Genomic DNA, 21018 nt, shown 5'->3' on the forward strand with positions numbered 1-21018 from the left:
AATCACTGTCCAAAGTTTTAGGGACGATCCAGATTAATCGATGGGCTGTCATGTTGCTGTACTTGGGATAGATTTGATTGAACAGGAGGATTAAACACACTCCCTCAAAAGCTCAAGTATCAGAAGCTAATTCAGCAATGGCCAGAGAGGGATTTCTCGGGGCTTCAGGAATATGACCCCCTACGCGCAAGCGCATTATTGTAATAAAATTGAACTATATGTTAGTCCCGAGTGGATGTTAAACCCCATTTCTCTCACTCTATTTTTTAAAACTTTTCAGTTTTATTTCGATGTTTTACACAGATCATGGTTGTTTTTATTTTTAATTCTAAAACCTTTTATTGCAGGCGAACCACCCAAGACCTGGCTACCCGTTTAAAGGTAAAACAGAGACAGCCTATTTACCTGATAATACGGAGGGTAGAGTAATCTTAAAGTTATTAAAACTAGCGTTTGATAGAAGATTGATATTTACCGTGAGTTCAGGTGTGACGTCATCACCTGGTAGAGAGTTTGTAACATGGAGTAACATACCACATAAAACCAGACAAGATGGTGGACCAGAAAGGTAGGTATAGATAAAAAAAAAAGGCGGTCTAGCAAGGTGACACAGATGGTGAGATTCTATTTCAGAATTTAAGCCAATAGTCGCATCGTAGTAATAATTTTATACTTGACACATCAAAACTGTGATGTCCTGAATAAACATACAATCGTAATGCATATTATGTATATTATACTTTAGTAATGGCTACCCAGATCCAGCATATTTGACTCAAGTAAGAAAGGCTCTCTATACTAGAGGTGTGGTAATTGTGAGACGAGATAGCACTGGACCTGTCGACCGGAATAGCGAGTACTTGGCACAAAACAGTGAAACTAGTAAACCAAAGAGAACAGATTTATTGCCAAGCGATCCTATATGTAAAGGTAAATCCATTGTTGATAATTCAAACACCTTTTGACTTGGGAAACTAGTGGCAATCATTTTAGAATGGTGATTTTTGGGAGTTCTGAAGAATGAATTTAAAACGGATAAAAAGTAAAAGTTTTGGACGAAACACTGTTATAAGATAAAAGCAGATATGTGCTGTATTAAAACCAAGATAAAGTCCTCGACTTCGGTTATGCTGGGGAAGAAAATCTTCAGAAAAAACCCTCGACAGAAAAAACTCGGCCTGCCGGCCTCGGTTTTTCTTTTTCTCGGGTTATTATTTTCAGTCTTTCTTTCCCCAGCATAACCTCAGTCTTGTGCTTTATCCTACACCTAAAGCCCACACTGAACACATCTACATAAAAGGAGTATCAGTGAGGTTTTTATTTTCTACCCAACTATTGCTTAAACAAAGGGAGGGGGTAAATGGCTGTATCATAGAATATGTCATTGAGTCTACTGGCGTGGTTTCGAATCCCCGGTTGTACGTGACAAGGAGTAGGGTCGCCTGTCCAACCTTGTGGGTTTTCTCCGGGTCCTCCGGTTTCTCCCATATCTAATCACCTTTAGGTGCAAGCGAATTATTGAAATAAAATTAAACCATATATTAGTCCCGAAATGACTTAGTTTGTGTCGAGTGGACGTTAAACCCCATTTCTCAGTAAAGCACATTTTGAATTAATGTAAGCATGTTAAATATCTTAGATCGCAGTTTTACAGTCGCAAGTCATTACCCCAATTAGTTGCGCAACCGGGTCTATATTATAAGACATACCTTTTAAAATAGTTCAGTTTTTATTATAGATTTCATCAATCTGATTTAAATACACATTTATATTCCGTTTCGTTTTTTTATACTTTCGATGGCATCCACTTCAAGAAGATCTAACCGGTTGTAGTGGGAGGTTATGTCAGGGGTCATAAGAGAGGCCTTTGACCCTATGGCGCCGTACATTTCATTAACCAACCAGCGCTGATGTTTCTAGTGGGATACCCACAGTTCCGTGCACCGCACACCAAGAACTGACCGTAACAGGCCGTTTCATTGACTAATCCCTCACATCAACCAGAACGCGTGTCATATAACAACTCTTCCAGATCCTAGTGTGGAAAAGACATGTAAAACGAAATCTCTAATGGGTTGTTTGGTTTTAGAATTTAGCCTGCCTCATATTTCACCATGTGTTTGGCACAATATAGTCCGTTTGGTGCTATAAAACCAATCTTCATTCATTCCTCCGACCCTCTGTTGGTTTGATAATCGAGTTTGAGAAGGAAAGGGTTCGAGTCTTGCCATTTCAGATACTACTGTTAGTTGTATTTTTGTTTGGTTTTTTTAGTTGTTTTAGTTTCTTTGCTTTGTTGAATGTTTCTAATTGTCGTCCATTTATTTATTGTTCAGAAAACTTTAAAGACGCAGATGAACTGATTGAAGAGTTACAGAGATACCAAAACACAGAGATAACAGTTAAGGCAGATACCAGATTTAGCCTTGAGGATTTACGGTCTCTGGACGGTAAAAACTGGTTACATGATAAGGTAGTATTTTGAAATTGAAAATTGATCTACAGTATGTTAGCTACCCCACACTAAAATTCGATTTATTATACTTAAATTATATCCCATTTGAACGAATAATAAGTATAGATTTTTCTTACAACAATCGAAAATACTTATTTTTTGATGTTAAGGATTTAAATGATACTTGTTAAATGTTAAGGATTTTAATGATGCTTGTTAGGTGTTTCGGATTTTAATTATGCCCATAAAATTTTAAGGATTTTAATGTATAATTGCAAAGTGTTTTATTTACTAATGACACCAATATTATGCAGTATATATCTCTCAAGAAACTTGATAAACATCAGATAATAAGAGGTCATTTTATATTTCTGAAAACATGTTTTAGATTATAGACGCCTACTTAAGTTTACTTAGTGAAGATGAAAAGCAACATGGCAATAATATTTATGTAATTCCAACTTACATAGCAGCGCTGATGTTAGAAGAACATTATGATCAATGTATGTCATCTTTAGAAAATGTAAGTCATAAAGTATTTTTAATTGTTTAATAACAGGTGTGTTAATAGTTCATATTCTCAATTATCAAGTACAACTGACACTGTAAAGTCTCGATTTTCAGTCCTTTCGACAGTAACCGTATTATCTTTTAAGGAATATGTGGTGGGTATTGTCTAATCCATTCAATATCTAAGCCATCTGATGATCTAGAGAGTAGATTTGGGACAGAAAAAAATAACTGCAATAGGTAGATTAAGCACTTACATAATCCAACTTTAATTTTTTATTACAAACATTTCAGGTAAAACTAAACGACTATACCTGGATATTTATGCCTGTTAATACCCGTCACCATTGGGTTTTACTTGCTGCTAATATTACACAAGGGAGAGTATCATTACTCGATTCTCTTCAGTATGGAGATACTGATATTGTAGATAGATGGAGGTGAGTAACTTACTGGTTTATAATTTATTTGATTGTCTCCGGTCCTCCTGTTTTCTCCCACTGCTAAAGATCCGTATTCGCATGTGAATTATTGAAATAACACTGTACGACATCTTAGTCCCGAAATGACATAGTTTGTGTCGAGTGTATACTTTAATCTCTTATGCTGTGTTTTTACTGCTATACTTTCTTTTGTCTCCCATTTGATTTTATTATAAATTGTCTAATGTGATATGCGATGGTCCTATTTATTTTACAGTAAATTCATGAGGTTTCGTACAGAAACAACTGGTGAACTGAACATTAACTGGGTTGAATGTAACGATTGGGTTTCCAGTAAACAGAGAGATTTAGCAACTTGTGGACCGTTTGTTTTATTGGTATGTATGGTATCAATGGATTTATATTTTCCCTGATTGTGGACACAGAGTGTGTTCATGACACAACAATCTGAGATGAGTTCGAATTTCAGAGCGAGACTTCCCCTTAAAATGCACCCAGTCCCCACTTTACGTAAATAGTGGCAAAGCATGTAATACATATAGCAAGGCTGTGGAGCCTCTAGAAGCTGCAATAAATATACGAGTAAAAAATATGTCGGATGAGTTTGCTTTTGGTAAGAATTTGTCCTTTCGTTCCGTTCTGAAGGTATACCTCTTTCCCGAAAACCTTATGAACTCAATAGTGGCTAAAAAATTTAACATATGTTTTTTAAAATCCTGTTTTAAGCAACCGGTTCGCTAGAGGACAAACTCTTTAGATAATCATCTTTACACGAACTCTTATTCCCGAGTTACTCCTCGTAGTCACAGCTTTTAACATAACTTTTTCAAATTTGTTGTGAAGCATTTTATTAAGCGAGGACGAACCCTATTGATAATCAAAGTTCAGTTCAAGAGTTACCCCAACCCCCTTTGCCGAAAAAATCCTAGACGTGATATAAGCTACAGTTTCTAACGGATTTAAAACAAATATGGCGTGAAGAGCTGGGGTCATGAAAAGGCGAACTCTATTTTTCATATTCGATGTGAAGCATTGGGATATTGAGTAAATGAGAATAAACACCCTCGATTGTCCCTGTTTTCCTTTCACTCCTTGCAAAAAGTGGGCGTATCTTGCATGACCATCGCATGTATATATAGCTAGCGTGTCATGTATATATATGAATCGTATCTTTGGTAAAAATAAAATTATTTTATAACAACAAGACTTAATATAATAGCGATTAATGTATTAACACTCATTTTTGAGACAATACAAGCTCGAATTTAAAAACAATATTTTGATAAATTGAATTATAGTGTTTCTGATTTTTATAATTTCAGAATGCTCTAGCCATATCTAGAAATATTAACCCCCAGTGCTTAAATAATGAGCATGCTAAACTAATGCGGAAATTGGTTTATCACAGAATTACTTTCCCTGAAAATCAGGTCGCTGCTAACAGTGGAATCAAAGGAAATGAACGATGATGTTGGAGCCTTGAACTCTTTTATACATGCACTTTAATTATATCTTTTTGGACATTATTTACTGTGAAGTTTATTTTACAATTTAGGTATTGGGGGTCTAGTGGTTTTACGCATGAGCGTTGGATCATAAGGTCTGTCATTGAATCAAGCAACATGGTTTTGATTCCCTGCTTGTACTTGACAAGGAGTAATCAAGGTCGTGTGTCCATCCTCGTAGGTTTTCTCCGGTTTTTCCGGTTTCTTTCCACTACTAAAGACCCCTATGCACAGGCGATTTATTAAAATTAAATTCAACCATATATTAGTCCCGAAATGACCTTGTTTGTGTCGCGTTGACATTAAACTCCTTCCTCTCTCTCTCTCTCTCTCTCTTTCTCTCTTGAACGAGGCAGAGCTACAGTTTTTGGCGGATTCTTTTCAAATTTGCAGTTAAGCATTGTGGTCATGGGAGGACGAATCATATCGATGTTCAGTGCGGAGGGGTGTCTATCAAATGGGCACAAAATCAGACTCAACTTTTCTATAGTAAAATTTCGCGTAGAATACGATGCCGGGGGGTAATCAGTCCGCCGTTGGGTTTCGAGATATTTGGGGTCAAATGAGTTCATTTGCACTGAAAGTGAATGCGCAGCCATTTTTGCATCGTGCAAATAAGCAGAAAATGATCGAAAGTTATCATCCTTTCAATAAAAATGTAAACTTGCTGAATTCACCCTTGTTCTTTGTGACCCCGGAGGTCAAAAGGTGAAATTTTCCATTTTAGCACTAGGAAGATTTAAAGCAATAAATATCACCGTAAAATATAAAAACTAAAGCGATACCTGTTCTAATTAAAATGTATCTTTAGGTGGTCTTATCACCGAACTTTTACTTTGGAACGTCGAAAAAGGTTTTGCATAACAGAACCAAAATACTTCGAAACCTGTTACAAAAATACGTAAAAACTGTCAAATCAAAACCTCTCCGAATTAGTTTTACAACGAATGCTATACATAATGATACCAGTTGTCTGAAAAAAAAATGAATAGTTTCACGGCTGGAGTCAAACCATGAAACTATTCAGTTGTAGTTTTCGCGTGGTTTTTTTGCCCCATATTTTATGTGGGTTTATATTATCGTCGTCCCTGTCCGTCAATCCGTCGTAAACTCAAAATTCACTGACTGAGATTGAGGCAGACTATGGTCAAACTCAAACTTCCCATCAATCCTAAGGAGGTTTCCAATCGAAATGAAATGAAATGAAATGGGGTTTTGTTTAACGTGCTTCTGTTCTACTCCGAACTGGGCTAATGAAGACGGGTTCCCCATCGAATCTCACCCACTGCCCTTATCACACATATCTTGAACAGGTTTTTGGCACATTTGACCAATTTCACCAAATTGGGCCCGCACTCGAAAGGGGCGACGCAGCTCATCAATTTAAAAAATTTCAAGGCAATCTGGCTATTTTCAGGTATTGGTGGCTACAAGAAAAATAGAGAAATAGTCATTCATATTTTTGAATATTTCTGACTATTTTAGAACATGCTAACGAAATAATCCAACTAAAGCTGTAACTTCGGGCCTCCCAATTGGCCCCCGCATTTTCTACAATCAGCTCTGTAAGAAGGAACAATATTGGACGTCAGATTCGTTAATCAATTTTATTGGTTGTTAAAGCCCCTGGCACTGAAAACTTGAAAGCTATCCCCCAGAAAGCTGTTGGTTTGTGTATATTCGATACCTGATAGCACTATGTTACATTTATGTAAAATTTATTAAATAATGCATTGTCTTGTCTTCCTGGTAGTGTTATGTGAAAATCTGATGAATACTAATTATATCAATAATTGTGATTTAAACGACCAACTACAAGGCCCACTTTTCATGTACATGTTTTGAACAGCAAGAATACATCGGATAATGTTCTTGCGCGATTTTTTGGTATTTCCCTATATACAGAAAATCGCTGAAAAGTTGGAGGAACCCTACGTATATGACGTCATAATTCAGGAGTTCTTTTTACAGCCTAGGAGGTTTCCCATCGAAATGAAATGAAATGAAATGGGGTTTTGTTTAACGTCCTACTGTTCTGCTCCGAATTGGGCTAATGAAAACGGGTTCCCCATCGAATCTCACTTATGTCCCTTATCACACAAATCTTGAACAGGTTTTTGGCACATTTGACCAATTTCACCAAATTGGGCCCGCACTCGAAAGGGGCGACGCAGCTCACCAATTTAAAAAATTTCAAGGCAATCTGGCTATTTTCAGGTATTGGTGGCTACAAGAAAAATAGAGAAATAGTCATTCATATTTTTGGATATTTCTGATTATTTCAGAACATGCTAACGAAATAATCCAACTAAAGCTGTAACTTCGGGCCTCCCAAATTGGACTGGAATTCAGACTCGTTAATCTATTTTATTGGTTGTTAAAGCCCCTGACACTGAAAACTTGAAAGTGATCCCCCAGAAAGCTGTTGCTTTGTGTATAGCAGGTGAATTTATTAAATAATGCACAATCTTGTCTTCCTGGTAGTATTATGTGAAAATCTGATGAACACTAATTATATCAATAATTTTGATTTAAACGATTAACTACAAGGTCAGGTTTTCATGTACACGATTTGAACAGCAAGAATACATCGGTGTGTCCATGCACGATTTTTTGTATTTTCCTATATACAGAAAATCGCTGAAAATTTGGAGAGAACCACATGTATATGACGTCATAATTCAGGGGTTCTCTTTACAGCCTGGATGTCGGTATTGCTTTCATTAAATCACCGCCTTTTTGAAATAACATTACCACACACCACGTGCAATGAATCTAACGTTTGCAGACTGAACACACGCCAATAAGAGCGGTTGGTAGACTTGACAGAAGAGTACATAAATGTCCGTTTGATCACGCATGCGCATAGTAACGTTTATACTATATTCAGTATTAATACTGTCTCTAGCACTTTTTCATCAATAATAAACTTGTAGTTGAATTTAACAAAACTTTAACTAGAGTCGTCTCCCCTTCTTCTCATCTCTTGTATTGACACAAACTTGACATCCAACACAAACAGTCAAAATACACATGTATATGGTACAGATGTTTACTAAAGACATTAGGTTTGTTTCGACGTTTTCCGTTGATTTTGCAAAAAGTCTTGTCGTTTCTATACACAAATAGAGAATCTCCTACAAGTCGTTTTTTGACATCAAGCATTTTCTGTTGAATTTGCAAATAGGCCTTGTGTCATTTCTATGCACAATATATCCTGATCACTGTCTTCCATCTTGAACGAAACCATGTTTTAGCAGATCATCGGCAGACGGACGATCGACTGGAGTTATTATAAATGCAAGTGCTAAAAGTTCCTTGGCCAAATCGGACACATCTTTTGGTAGTTCATATTCTGGATGTTTACATTTTACGATTCGAAACATTGCAGCAATAGGCTCATATTCATGGAACGGAGGTTTAGTAGTAAACATTTCAACAATCGTACAGCCCAAACTCCTGAAACCAACATATAAAAGAAATGTCAAAAATAGAAATGGCTATTATGACTATATACCTACAAAATTACAACTGACTCTATTAAATCATTAGAAGATTTTAAAAGAAGTAAAGGACATACATTTTGTCGACTTCTGACGAATACATTCCTGAAGCAATGGTAAAGAGCAAACTGGTCTGCAGTGGAACTTACTTATTTTCAATAGATCACCGGAAGGCATGTCAATTCTCAAGTATTGAATAATCACAGTACTTGCACTCAGGTTATTATTTGTATCTGTCTAATCATGTTAATGACGTAGTCAGATTATTATTTGTATCTGTCCAATCATGTTAATGACGTATTCAGGTTATTATCTGTATCTGTCCAATCATGTTAATGACGTGGCTCAGATCAACAATATTATTGTAAGTAAAAATCATCCAGTTTTTCAAAAAACAAGATTCTGTCTGTACTGACAAACGTCTCATATTTCTGTACCAACTGGGTTAATCAAGATAATTACATCTGGATTTTTCATCTCACGCTTAGGACTAAAAAAGGGGGGGAGGGGCTGGAAAATTCTGAGAACTTCACCAGCCAACAACTGGCATCCAACCCGGGATCTAGTGAGTCATGTGCCATATTAATTAAGTCACTATTGTTATCCTGTCATGATATACGTGAGATTAAAGTTTTTTTATCAAGGGGGGGGGGGGGATGGCTGAATGGTTAGCGTGCGCGCACTGTATCATAAAGTCTGTCATTGAGTCGACTGGCGTGGTTTCGAATCCCCGGTTGTACGTGACAAGGAGTAGGGTCGCCTGTCCAACCTCGTGGGTTTTCTCCGGGTCCTCCCACTGCTAAAGACCCCTACGCGCAAGCGAATTATTGAAATAAAATTAAACAATATGTTAGTCCCGAAATGACCTAGTTTGTGTCGAGTGGACGTTAAACCCCATTTCCCTCTCTCTCTGTTTTACCAAATATCAGCTTTTCGACCATAACCTTCACTATTGATGACTTCAGGTGCCATCCAGTGTGGTGTTCCTACAACTGTCGTCTCTAATCTAGCAGCCGGAAGTCGTTTAGCCACACTAAATTCTCCCAGTTTTACATTGTCATGAGTATCTCTCAAAATATTATCAGCTGAAACAGAATTAAATTAAAGTTGTGTTGGGGATATTTCCTAATGGCTTAACATTTTAATCTGATCATAAATAGGCCATTTCTTTACATCTTTGCATTTGATTGGCAGACTTAAAGTAGCTAAGTCTCTAACTCAATATGATCTAAATTCTTCGAAATTGAAAACACAAATAATTAGTAAATTTAAATCAAGATTGATGCTGTGACCTTACCGGGTAAAGATGGGCTTCTGATATCTAATATTTAAGAAAAAATAAACATTTTACAATATAGTGCATTTCAGCGTAATTTGTAACATGGGACTCGAAGAACGAGGTTAGACATATTCCACTAGTCGTGCAAACGGTGACGACATATTCTTATCTGGAGAGAATGCGCAGTAAATACTATCGACGTAGACTGGAATAACTAGACGTTAGAGATTGCCATTCGATTGAGACTTCTGGCATATTTCGCCGCACATAACTGATTTGAAATGAGGGTAAAATGGAAACGATTGAATGTAAATCAAATATTAGCGATTTAGCTCCTTTAAATTAACTGGTACTTCAGACCAACAAGCATACACGGAGAAATATTCTGTTTCAGCAATAACGTTCAAGTTATATTTGTTGGTAACTTTACCCGGTCACTAAGTATAAAATTTTGACTGGATAACTCTGATGAACAATATGCTACTAACCTTTAATATCACGATGTATAATGTCGTTTTTGTGAAGATAGGATAAACCCTGTAATACCTGTCTTGAATACTTTCTAACGATGCATTAGTTAAGATTTTAATGAGAAGTTGGCCATTCTTGGTATACCAGTTCAACCATAGATGATAAAAGAGGACAATATTGAAAATTTCAATCAAATTACTTTATTCTGAATGAAATTATCACTGCTGGAAGTTTGGGCTAGAAATTGGCATCAACTGTCTATGCAAGGATCCGAGAATTGCCGATCGTTTGATTGTCAGACGATAACTCCGCCTACATATTCTCGATTATCAAGTTGGACGACTGTTTAAATCCAAGCTGTAGCCAAGTCATCCGAGGGTCTACAGGGTTAATCGTGGGCTTGTTATATAAATAAAGGTCTAATTAATAATTTCTATAATATGGCTGTAGAGATCTTACAAGGATGATGTTTTCTTTTTACTGCTCAAAAATTAACAAGCAGACGAAGTCGACTAAGTCAAATAATACTCTATCAAACAAAAAAAACTGAAACAAAACTAGAACAGACAGGTGGAAGGACGAGGCCGATCTCAATATCCCTGTCGAACGTTATTGGGTGCTGGATAATAATAAAGTACTTACACCAGGCATATATTCCATAAATATTGATAATACTTTATCATCCCTCTGACATCCATAATATTGAGCAATCCTCTCATGTTGAAGACTCTTCAGCAGATGTAATCCATCTAAGGCTAGCACGTCCTGTAATATAATACAATTTTAATTATAAAGACTAACTAACCTTATCGAAAGACTGGTTATATGAGACTAACAAACAATTTGTATTTTCTATGAATATGTGTGAAAGGAGCGATAAATCAGGTGTTAGCATATTTACTGCTTGTCGCAAGTGTTGACCATGGCAAGTAAGAATCAGCAGAATATGTTATTCGGTAGCAAGATAGATCATTCAACAACACAACACTTGGATTAACATTTAGTTATCTTTATTTCGATAGTATGCTTGAAGTTAACTGCAGAACCAAGAGAAACCCGAGAAGAGAGTTTACCCATTGTCACGTACAAGCTTGACCACCACACTTGACTAAATGACAGCCAACCAAACCATAAAATGACACCTTTTCTGGTGTACATAAAAGTTAACTTGCTGTATTTAAAGTTTAAATCAAGTCTAGTATAAGATTGCTAGTTTCTTACCATTTCGGTTTCATCATTTAAATTACCAAGTTGAATCATTTTAACACTGTATTCCCGACCTGTATCCATGTCATAACATTTATATACCTCACCAAATCCGCCCTTACCTAATAACTCACCTTTCTTCCAATTACTAGGTATACGCGGAGCTGAAAATATACAAATACACAACCACATTACTTTCATTAAATGACCAAAAACTCACAAAATATTGGGGATTAATTCAGAATTATTTCTCAATAAATTGTCGAGACACAACATCTTTACCCTTTTATTAGCCATGTCTTACAGACGTCAATAAACTAATGTAAAGGCAAGACCTGTAAGTTCTAAACACGACGATAGGGACATGAGCAGCTGAAGGAAAAGTAATATACATGAATTACCCATTCCCAAAAAATGGCGTCTCGCTGTTGTATTGTGGGAGATCCGTGAGCAAACTCACGAGGAGGCCGCCATTGCTTTGTATGTGATTTTTCTGACCAAAGTGCGAAAAACGCCGATTTTACGGTTATTTTAAGGATGGAGGATATTTCATACGATGTGACAGAGACCTGGTAGGTTCATGCACTTAAAGAATACACGAGAAAGCGAAATTTTAAGTGTACAGGCCGCAAAAAGGAGTTGGTAGCGCTGGTCTACCCAGCAAAACAAATGCAAGTAGGCATAGAATAGATCATACAACAAGATTAATAATAGTAATTAATTTTAAAATATATAAATGAATAATACTGAACGTAATAAACATGTTTGTTTATTAAGCATTCTTCATGTACCCTGTGCTATTTATTTCTATGCAACACTGTACACTCACAGTTTGAGTATTGACCTGCTAAATGTGACAGCGATCAGCTGATTGATACGAAGGTTAAGTTTTGACAGCTGTTTGTTTTGAAGTTTTCATTTACCTTTTTGCGATCTGTATTCTTTACGTGCATCAACCATCTGTGAATCTATCACATCAGTGTTTTTCGAAATTTGGTCAGAGAAATCCCATGCAAAGCAATGGCGGCCTCCTCGTTAGTTTGCTCACGGATCTCCCACAATGAAACAGCAAGACGCCATATTTTTGGAATGAAGGCGATAGCAGGTGACAAGAGACGACCCTTGTACTTGTAGATTTTAACTCAACTTGTACATGACATATTTATCTTTTTTTAGCCATGTTTTACAGACGTCAATAAACTAATGATACGATGATAGGACCGGGGCAACTGTTCTCAGATCTCACTATCTCTTATCTTAGGGAAGTTGAACAAACAATATTCCCGGAATAGGCCCGAATGGAGACATGGGTCAAGACTGTAAGGATTCCAATCCAATGTGATTACAGGTGACAAGAGACCACCACTGTACTCCAATAGATTTTAAAACACAGGCCAGACAATAGTAATTTTTGCTTGTTTCTCAACTAAACTTGGATGTGACATCTATGCTGTTTCATTAGCCATGATTTACAGACAGATATGTTCCTGATACAAGACTTGAACTGGATAATGTCTGGTGACACATGGATTATTACTAGATCAAACCTACTTGCATTTTAATTTAAGAAAAATAAAGAACAATCCTGAACTGATCTCAGGACTTTATTTGGAGCGATGTTATCAATGTTTGTGGTTTTGACAGGATCTGTGGATTGATTATTTATTATCGTATCCACGGTGCTGCTTATTCGAGGCTTAGTCTTGCTTCTCCATTTTTAAATTAAATCATTAAATGGCCGAATCGTTCTAATCTACTGAAAATCGGAGCCATGCTATGGCATCGAGAGTTGGTTATGCCATGGTGTCGCCAACAAATCTTAATAAGCTAAAAGGCCTAACTGGGTATGGTTCCAACAGCCATGTCAGTTATGTAATGATTTTGTATTAAATGTTTTTGATTGACTGTATGAAAACCGTGTACTCAGGTACATAGTCATTATATTGAGATGTTTGTTTTCTTTGATGTTGGTTTTCAATTTGATCAAAAAAGCCTAAGTATGTAACATGTGTACGTATATACTCCTTATATCAAGATTGATTTTTTTTTAAATCACGTAAATATTTAAAACGAGTTCCCACCCCTTCCAATAAATTAAATTGAAAATAAAATTCCGTTAATGGGCCCTACAAAGGACTCAATAACTTTCATGAAATTGAATGATCATTTAGATGCATAGAACTTTATGACCTGAGCTGGTTTTTGATAATATATGATATTGGCTTTTCAACTCGGTATAAACTTCTGTTAAGGCACGAACTAGCTATAATCTAATTATACATGTAATTAATCCAATATGTCATTTACAAACTACATATGTTATGTGTACAAGCTCCACATGACTTCAAAGGAATACGCACTGGTCAGTAATCATACCATGACATGATAAGAAGACAATTCCATATATGATCATGGGTTTTATCTATTTTCCCTATTTGTCGGACGCTATATAATCAGGACTTTGCTGGCAGTTAGGCAGACGACTGGAGAGGAGGAGAGACGCAGATACGAGACGAGCGGAGACGAGGAGCAGACGGAAGCCCGGCGTATGAACTCACCCGAGTTCAGCCCCTGCCTTGGCAGAGGGGCGGAATGGTAGATTTAATATAGTTATGTACCGTTCTGATGTGTTCCCGTCGTAGTCTAGTTCCCGATGTAGTTTAGTTCCTGTTGTATCTATGTAACTGTTTGATATTATGTTCCGATGTAAATAAATCCTATATTTACTAAACTGATATCTGTTATCACTAAGTTAGTGTTACACATCTGCCCAATGTAGCCTGTGCTGGCGGCGTTGAGAGCTCAAGGTTTTTCCTCGAAAATACATTGGTATGCGAATCTGTCTGAAGACATTGTGTATGCAGATGGGGTGTCTCAGTAATGTGAATTTTTTCCAGATCATCGCCGACCACTGGCCCTCGTTCATTTGTTTTGTGTCCCTCCGCCATTATTATTTGTTTGATATGATTGATCTGTCTGAAAATAGAGAAAACGATAGCCACAGAAAGCATGGAATACTTCCACGCAGCAGTTGTGTCTGAGCTTAGATGTTGAGCAAATTTTATAATGATCTAGGATCCTTGAAGAAGTCAAATCTCTAGGGTTCATCCTCTTATGACCTCATTGCTTTCAACCATGAAAATGTAAAACATACTGTCTCTTTTGCGTTGACACGTTTTTTCGGTAAATGTAGGATAATTCATGGACGGAAGGCTGCGGATTATGCATATCGTTCGTGGTCAAGCTAAATATCAAAAGATCCATTACACACTCTATTGACAAGGTGTTTTTTTTTAAAGTCGCGGAATACTGAATATTGTTAAGGTTCATCCTCCCATGGATTCTATACTTCACACCAACATTTTACATTAAACATTTAAAACTATACCCTCTATTGTGTTCACCAGGGGGTGACTTCGAAACGGAAAGTCATAGAAATAAAATAAAACCAAGTACGAACAATCCAAACCATTACACAAAATTCGAAGTCCTAAAAACACTATAGGCAAAATAGTGTAATCAGCAAATGGACTGTTTACCGTGTACGCTTAATCGTGGACTGCTTAAAATCAGTAGAGTTCATCCTCTCATAGGACCCCAATGCTTCCTACCAAATTTAAAAACATCATTAACAACTACAGCCTCTATCGTGTTTACAAGTTTTTCGGGAAATGGGTGTATGAGTCCAAAACGGAAAGTTAGGGATCCACTGAATATCGATATGGTTCGGAAAAGTGGACATAACTCGGGAACGAAAAGTCGTCACAGAAGACTGAACATTGATAGCGTTCACAAGAATCTATCCGCATTACAATAACCCACCATCTGTAATTCCTTAATAGAAATATTGTTTGGTTATCCTTCATTGAGAATTTATCTTTCTTGTGTCTATGACGCTGGAGCAACATTTGCCTTTGATGACATTAATCGAATTTGTAGCACTAAATAATTAGCTGTTTTTCTTAGACGTTTTTAAAGCGATATAAGACAACCGTTATCCGGCAATTTTCCAATCCACTTCGAAAATTATACTCACTGGCAACCGGATGTTTACAACTCGATTTTTTTTTGCTTCTTATTTGTGTCGTGCAGATAAACAATGGTTGTTCTTTTTAGTTTTCATAATTATTTGCATTTTTGGTATCATTTATACTAAAACTAGCGTAAACGATCACAAGTGTGCATTAACATTGAAAATGTCTAGTTATTTCAAAGGGGAGAGCAAAGGAAGGTTCCCCGACCATGTTACAAATATGCGTTGTTACATCGTTACAAACTGTGAAGAAGAAAGAAAATAAACACACTTTTCATGGTGGTTAAAAATATCTTCCTTAAGGAAATCTAAACCGAAACTAGATGTATAAATCGCCGTTAAATATAGACTACACTTATTGTAAGTAGCTGATATGGACTAAAGTTTTACACAGGGTAACAATGACTAAGCTGATATGAAATCGATCCGCGTAATGAATACATCCCTATTTTTAAATCCGACCTTGTCTGCTACTCATATATTTTAGGGGGTATGATGATGTAGAGGTCCATAATAACGAGTTCGCTATTCTGATCCTCGAGGACGGATTTTCCTTTTTATGATGTCGGTGACAGACATAATTAATTCTGCTATTAAAGAAACTTTAGTTTTACAAAATATATGTTACCTGGGCTGTTGGGAATGAAAATTCACACAATTTTCATTATGGCTGACAATATCTTCATGGAAGAAATACGAGATGTACATGTATACCTCAGAACAAATTATACTATACGTCGCTGTTTTATCCATAGGTAGGCCAATGCGTTATTGTGTAAATATATACTGTCGCATTCACATAGCCACACATAGTGTTGTATATTATCAAACCTTTTATTTACATATCTTTTATATTTTTGTCCCCCGCCTTTCGAAGAAAGCAGGGGACTATTAAAATGGGTTCGTCCGTCTGTCTGTCTGTCTGTCCCGTCTGTCTGTCCGTCTGTCTGTCCGTCACACTTTTTGGGACACAATAACTCTCTTCCTAATTGAGCTAGAATGTTCAAACTTGGTGTATGTGTTTATTAGGTCAATGCCTTGATGGAGTTCGAAGATGAGCATTTTCCGCTTAGGGAAAGCAGAGATAAGCAATTTGATTGGTTGATGCTTTGGGACACGATAACTCTCTTCCTAATTGGGCTAGAATGTTCAAACTTGGTGTATGTGTTGATTAGGTCAATGCCTTGATGGAGTTCGAAGATGAGCATTTTCCGCTTAGGGTAAGCAGAGATAAGCAATTTGATTGGTTGATGCTTTGGGACACGATAACTTTTAATTGAGCTAGAATGTTCAAACTTGGTGTATGTGTTTATTAGGTCAATGCCTTGATGGAGTTCGAAGATGAGCATTTTCCGCTTAGGGTAAGCAGAGATAAGCAATTTGATTGGTTGATACTTTGGGGCACGATAACTCTCTGCCTAATTGAGCTAGAATGTTCAAACTTGGTGTATGTGTTGATTAGGTCAATGCCTTGATGGAGTTCGAAGATGAGCATTTTCCGCTTAGGGTAAGCAGAGATAAGCAATTTGATTGGTTGATGCTTTGGGACACGATAACTTTAGTTCTAATTAAGTGAGATTGATGAAACTTGGTGTATAGTTTCATTACATCAATACCTTGACTAAGTTCAATCATGAGCATTTTCTACTCAGGCTAAGCAGAGCGATAAGCAATTTGATTGGTCGAGACATTGGAACACAATAATTCACATTCTAATTGATGTAGAATGTTCAAACTTGGTGTAGGCTTTCATTAGGTGAATGCCTTGATGGAGTTCAATGATGAACATTGTATGCTTACGGTAAGCAGAGATAAGCAATCTGATTGGTTGATGCTTTGGGGCATGATAACTTTGAGAGAGATGAAACTCCGAATATAGATTCATTATATCATTACCTTGACTAAGTTCGATGGTGAAAATTTTCTGCTAAGGCTAAGGAGCAATAAGCAATTTAATTGATTGGTCAAGACTTTGGAACATAATAACTCTGCTTTTAATTGAGGTAGAATGTTTAAACTTGATGTAGATGTTCATTAGGTGAATGTCTTGACTAAGTTCAATGATTAACATTTCGAGCTGAAGCCAAGCAGAGCTTATCAGTTTCATAATCTTGATTCTATTTGATAGACAGTGATGAAACTTAGTCTATAGTTTAACTGTTCGATACTTTTGAAAAAAATAAATGTTCTATTAATTAATACGTGTCATCTAATTATTTTGCTATTTCGGCGGGGGACATCAGCCTCACTGTTGGCTTGTCATCCTTACAAAGTCACTGCTTTTGTGTCATAGGATAAGGGAAGGTTAAGATTTTATTGTATCAAAATATCCATTGACACAGACAAGGCTCATATAGACCTGAGCAATATGTTACTTGAGGCGTCAAAGGAATGTGTCAGAATTAGCAAACCAATTAAAACATAAATGGTTTACAAAGACTGTAACAAGCTTGAAAGGGGCATGTTAGAGACCTAACATAATAATTACTTCTTAGAAATCTATGATAGCAGAAAGAAAATTTATAACTCACTATAAAAGCCTTGAAGCAAGCTATTAATGATCCTAAAATTTGCTAGAACCTGGTCAATTCTTTGTTAGGTGAAGAAAATGGCAGTGATATTCCTATTGATTACTGGCGCCAGCATTTTTCTCAATTGTTCCAAAATAATTGATAAATGAATCCATGGTCTTCAACTATCAACTAATGTAAACCTTGAATTAAACTAAGACCATTCAACTATGAAATGAATTTAAAAAGTTAAAACCTGGACAATTAAATGGCACAGACATATTTTTAAATGCTAAATGTGTAGTCATAGATCAGTACATAAAGTTCAAAAATCTAATCCTCGCTTCCAGAGTAATACCCCCAAGCTGGAATCAATCCTATATAGTACCAGTACATAAAAAGGGTCCAAGGGAAAACCCCGGGAATTACCGAGGTATTGTCCTAGGTAGTTGAATTTCAAAATGCTCCCTCTTAAATGATTTGATTTTATTGTTTATTTCCTTCAGTGTCCGTGTAGTTTGTCTTGTATAAGCAGGTTTGTCTTATCGGGCTTGTTTTGGGTATGGTGCTGTCCTCTTGCATTTACTATTAAACATGATATAAATGGAAATATCCATAACATACAGTTAAAACCAGATATTGGCGTCAAACAGGGTTGCGTGTTGATCCACACTCTGTTCACTATTTATGATAACGATTTGAAAGCTTATATTGATGATCCAAGGGCTCCTTGTCTAGGTAGTCTGAATATGTCTCACTTCCTATTTGAAGATGATCTTGTATTATTCCCAGTTTCTTCGCAAGGTCTTCAAAAATCATATGTACAAAGTGGAAATTATCAGTAAGCCCTAATAAATCTAAAATAATATGTTTTATAAATACAACAAACAATCATACAATTATCAGGCTAAATTTTGTAAATATGAATGTTGGTAAAACGTGTCCGTATATTGTTAATTCACATATGTATCTAGGAGTAAACATGACAAATAACTAGTCTGTGAACGGACCTATGTCTGACATCTGCAAAAAGGCAAGGCGAGCTTGGTATAGCATTAAAAGTAAAGTACACGCTCCAAATCAATTACCTACATGAATTCTAATGAAAGTATATGGCGCTGCTGTTAAGCAAATTGTGTTGTATGCGTCTGATGGTTTGGATTCTCATTTAGTGCACAATGTGACTTTAAATTCAGCAAAACGGAATAACATAAACACAAGATAACCATAAAAACCTTTAAGTTTATATTGTGACAAAGTTCTAGCATAGGTTGGCTCGCCGAGCTCCGAATTTTCTCTCTACAACTGATATATCCTATCGAATGCTTTTCTATAATAAAAGATTAGACAAACCTGACATTAAAGCTTCTAACCCGTTACTGGCTGAAATATATTATGACTATTTATCACCCAATAATACATTCTACAGTAGATATCGCTTGTGTGATAAATTTCATAATCGCTTTACATGAATTTGATTGGTCAGTTAAAAAGGGACTACCCTAAACCAAGATGACATGAAATAATATACCCCGTTATCACCCAATAATACATTCTACAGTAGATATTGCTTGCGTGATAAATTTCATAATCGCTTTACATGAATTTGATTGGTCAGTTAAAAAGGGACTACCCCAAACCAACATGACATGAAATAATATACCCCGTTAGTGGCTGACGATATTAAAATAGCTGGCTCTAAAATGAAACCTTCACGAACTGCGTCATTAACACACTTAATGAATTATTTCAATAATAATAATCTGTTCCACCTCACTAAATTTAATATCCATTCAACACCCTTTTCACCGTATCGTGCAACCCAAGCCCATAGATAGCTACAACGCTGTTGAATAGCCCTGCTGAATAGCCCTGCTGAATAATAATCATCTTAAAATAGTCATGACCTCACTCAGACTTAGTTGTCACCTACTTCAAATTGCAATGGGCAATATGCCAACAATGCATACAGTTGAAGATCAATCCCATGTTTTATTAGAATGTTCGAAAATTATCTACTCTATTCTGTAGAAAAAGTATTTCAAAATCAGTCAGTGCGTGTGTATGTCATCGAATAAACCGAAGAGCCTAAATATTTTAGAGCTATATCTACCTTTCTGTTTAAAAAATATTATCAAGGTGTCGTATGTATAATTATATTTTATTATGTGATTCATATACTACTTATGTTACTTCTTGTATTACTATATGTTTATTTTTATCATTATCTATGACGTATGCATCTTGTTTCAACACGGACGATATTGTCAGCCATTGTGAAAACAGTGTAACATAGTCGACATTAGCTAGTTATATTAAGTATATTTAACGGTGGAAATATTGTCAACAACCATGGAAACTGTGTGAATTTCTTCTTTAACAACCCAGGTAACAATTTCTGAAACGAATGATACAACATACGCCCATATTTTGCAAGACATGGACTCAGAACAAGCTAAAAAGGCGGTTTTCGTACAATAAGAGGCCATTTTTAAGTTTCATAAAATTAAGTGACAAAGTCCACCAGTTTGGTGAAATGGGGTTTAACTTTTTACATGGACTCTCTAGATTTCAAAATTCGTATCTTATTTGATATTATTATTATTATTATTATCGTTTCATTTATATACCGCTAAATTACATATCAAAATGTTCCTAAGCGCCCCACAAGACTAATCGTAACACTGTCAGAAAAGATGAGTTTTCAGTTTACGCTTAAATTATATATAATATGAATTTGATTGTCTAATGGTTACAGGAAGATTGTTCAAACGTTTTGCAGAATTACAGGGGTATGAGAATTGGCCAACTCGTTTGTTAAATTTTGGGATCGAAGGGCGAGTTCTGTCATTGGCTGATCTCAGATTAGATCGTTTGTTGGAATAATGTGTGTGAAGTTCTTTCAGATAGACTAAATGAGAATCGGAGTATAGCGAAGTGTATGTATTTCACAGTGTTTTAAAAGAAATGCATGATTTTACTGGTAGCCAATGACGATCTTTCATATAGTGTGTGATGTGTTCCCTTCTTCGAGCTCCACATATACTCCGAGCAGCATTATTACGCGCTTTAAGGCTATTTGCATAAAGGGGAGCGGCCACTT

General features: G+C 36.2%; 2 protein-coding genes and 1 long non-coding RNA gene across 5 annotated transcripts in view; 1 reads left to right on the forward strand and 2 right to left on the reverse strand.

Annotated features, from left to right (window-relative positions):
- The window catches only part of LOC126821889 (uncharacterized), a 50157-nt gene extending 42896 nt beyond the window's left edge, over positions 1-7261 (forward strand). The window contains exons 16-22 of one of the 2 annotated variants that reach the window (XM_050550486.2): positions 348-568; positions 746-930; positions 2337-2473; positions 2844-2978; positions 3260-3405; positions 3665-3785; positions 4731-7261. Coding sequence is in view for 1 of the 2 variants with exons in the window: in XM_050550485.1 (XP_050406442.1) it covers positions 348-568; positions 746-930; positions 2337-2485 (555 nt within the window). In the remaining variant the exon portion in view is untranslated. Of the gene's footprint in view, positions 1-347; positions 569-745; positions 931-2336; positions 2814-2843; positions 2979-3259; positions 3406-3664; positions 3786-4730 lie in introns of those variants that run through there. The other variant, XM_050550485.1, reaches the window with a different exon arrangement.
- A 35-nt stretch (positions 7262-7296) lies between these two features.
- On the reverse strand, positions 7297-10259 carry LOC126821345 (mitogen-activated protein kinase kinase kinase 3; the record flags this gene model as incomplete). The annotated part of the gene is made up of 3 exons (XM_050549756.2): positions 7297-8372; positions 9336-9501; positions 10184-10259. Coding segments are annotated over 3 exons (480 nt in total), but the record flags the coding sequence as incomplete, so codon positions are not given.
- A 93-nt stretch (positions 10260-10352) lies between these two features.
- On the reverse strand, positions 10353-19347 carry LOC126821899 (uncharacterized). Of its 2 annotated transcripts, none has more exons than XR_007680531.2 (3): positions 19269-19347; positions 11388-11536; positions 10353-10931 (listed from the first exon to the last, which is right to left on the reverse strand). It is a non-coding gene; the product is annotated as an uncharacterized LOC126821899 (long non-coding RNA). The 2 variants fall into 2 exon arrangements; XR_007680530.2 differs by lacking the exon at positions 19269-19347 and adding an exon at positions 11655-12024.
- Between the last annotated feature and the right edge of the window lie 1671 nt (positions 19348-21018).

Source organism: Patella vulgata, chromosome 5 (assembly GCF_932274485.2).
Source record: "Patella vulgata chromosome 5, xgPatVulg1.2, whole genome shotgun sequence".
Taxonomy (NCBI): domain Eukaryota; kingdom Metazoa; phylum Mollusca; class Gastropoda; family Patellidae; genus Patella; species Patella vulgata.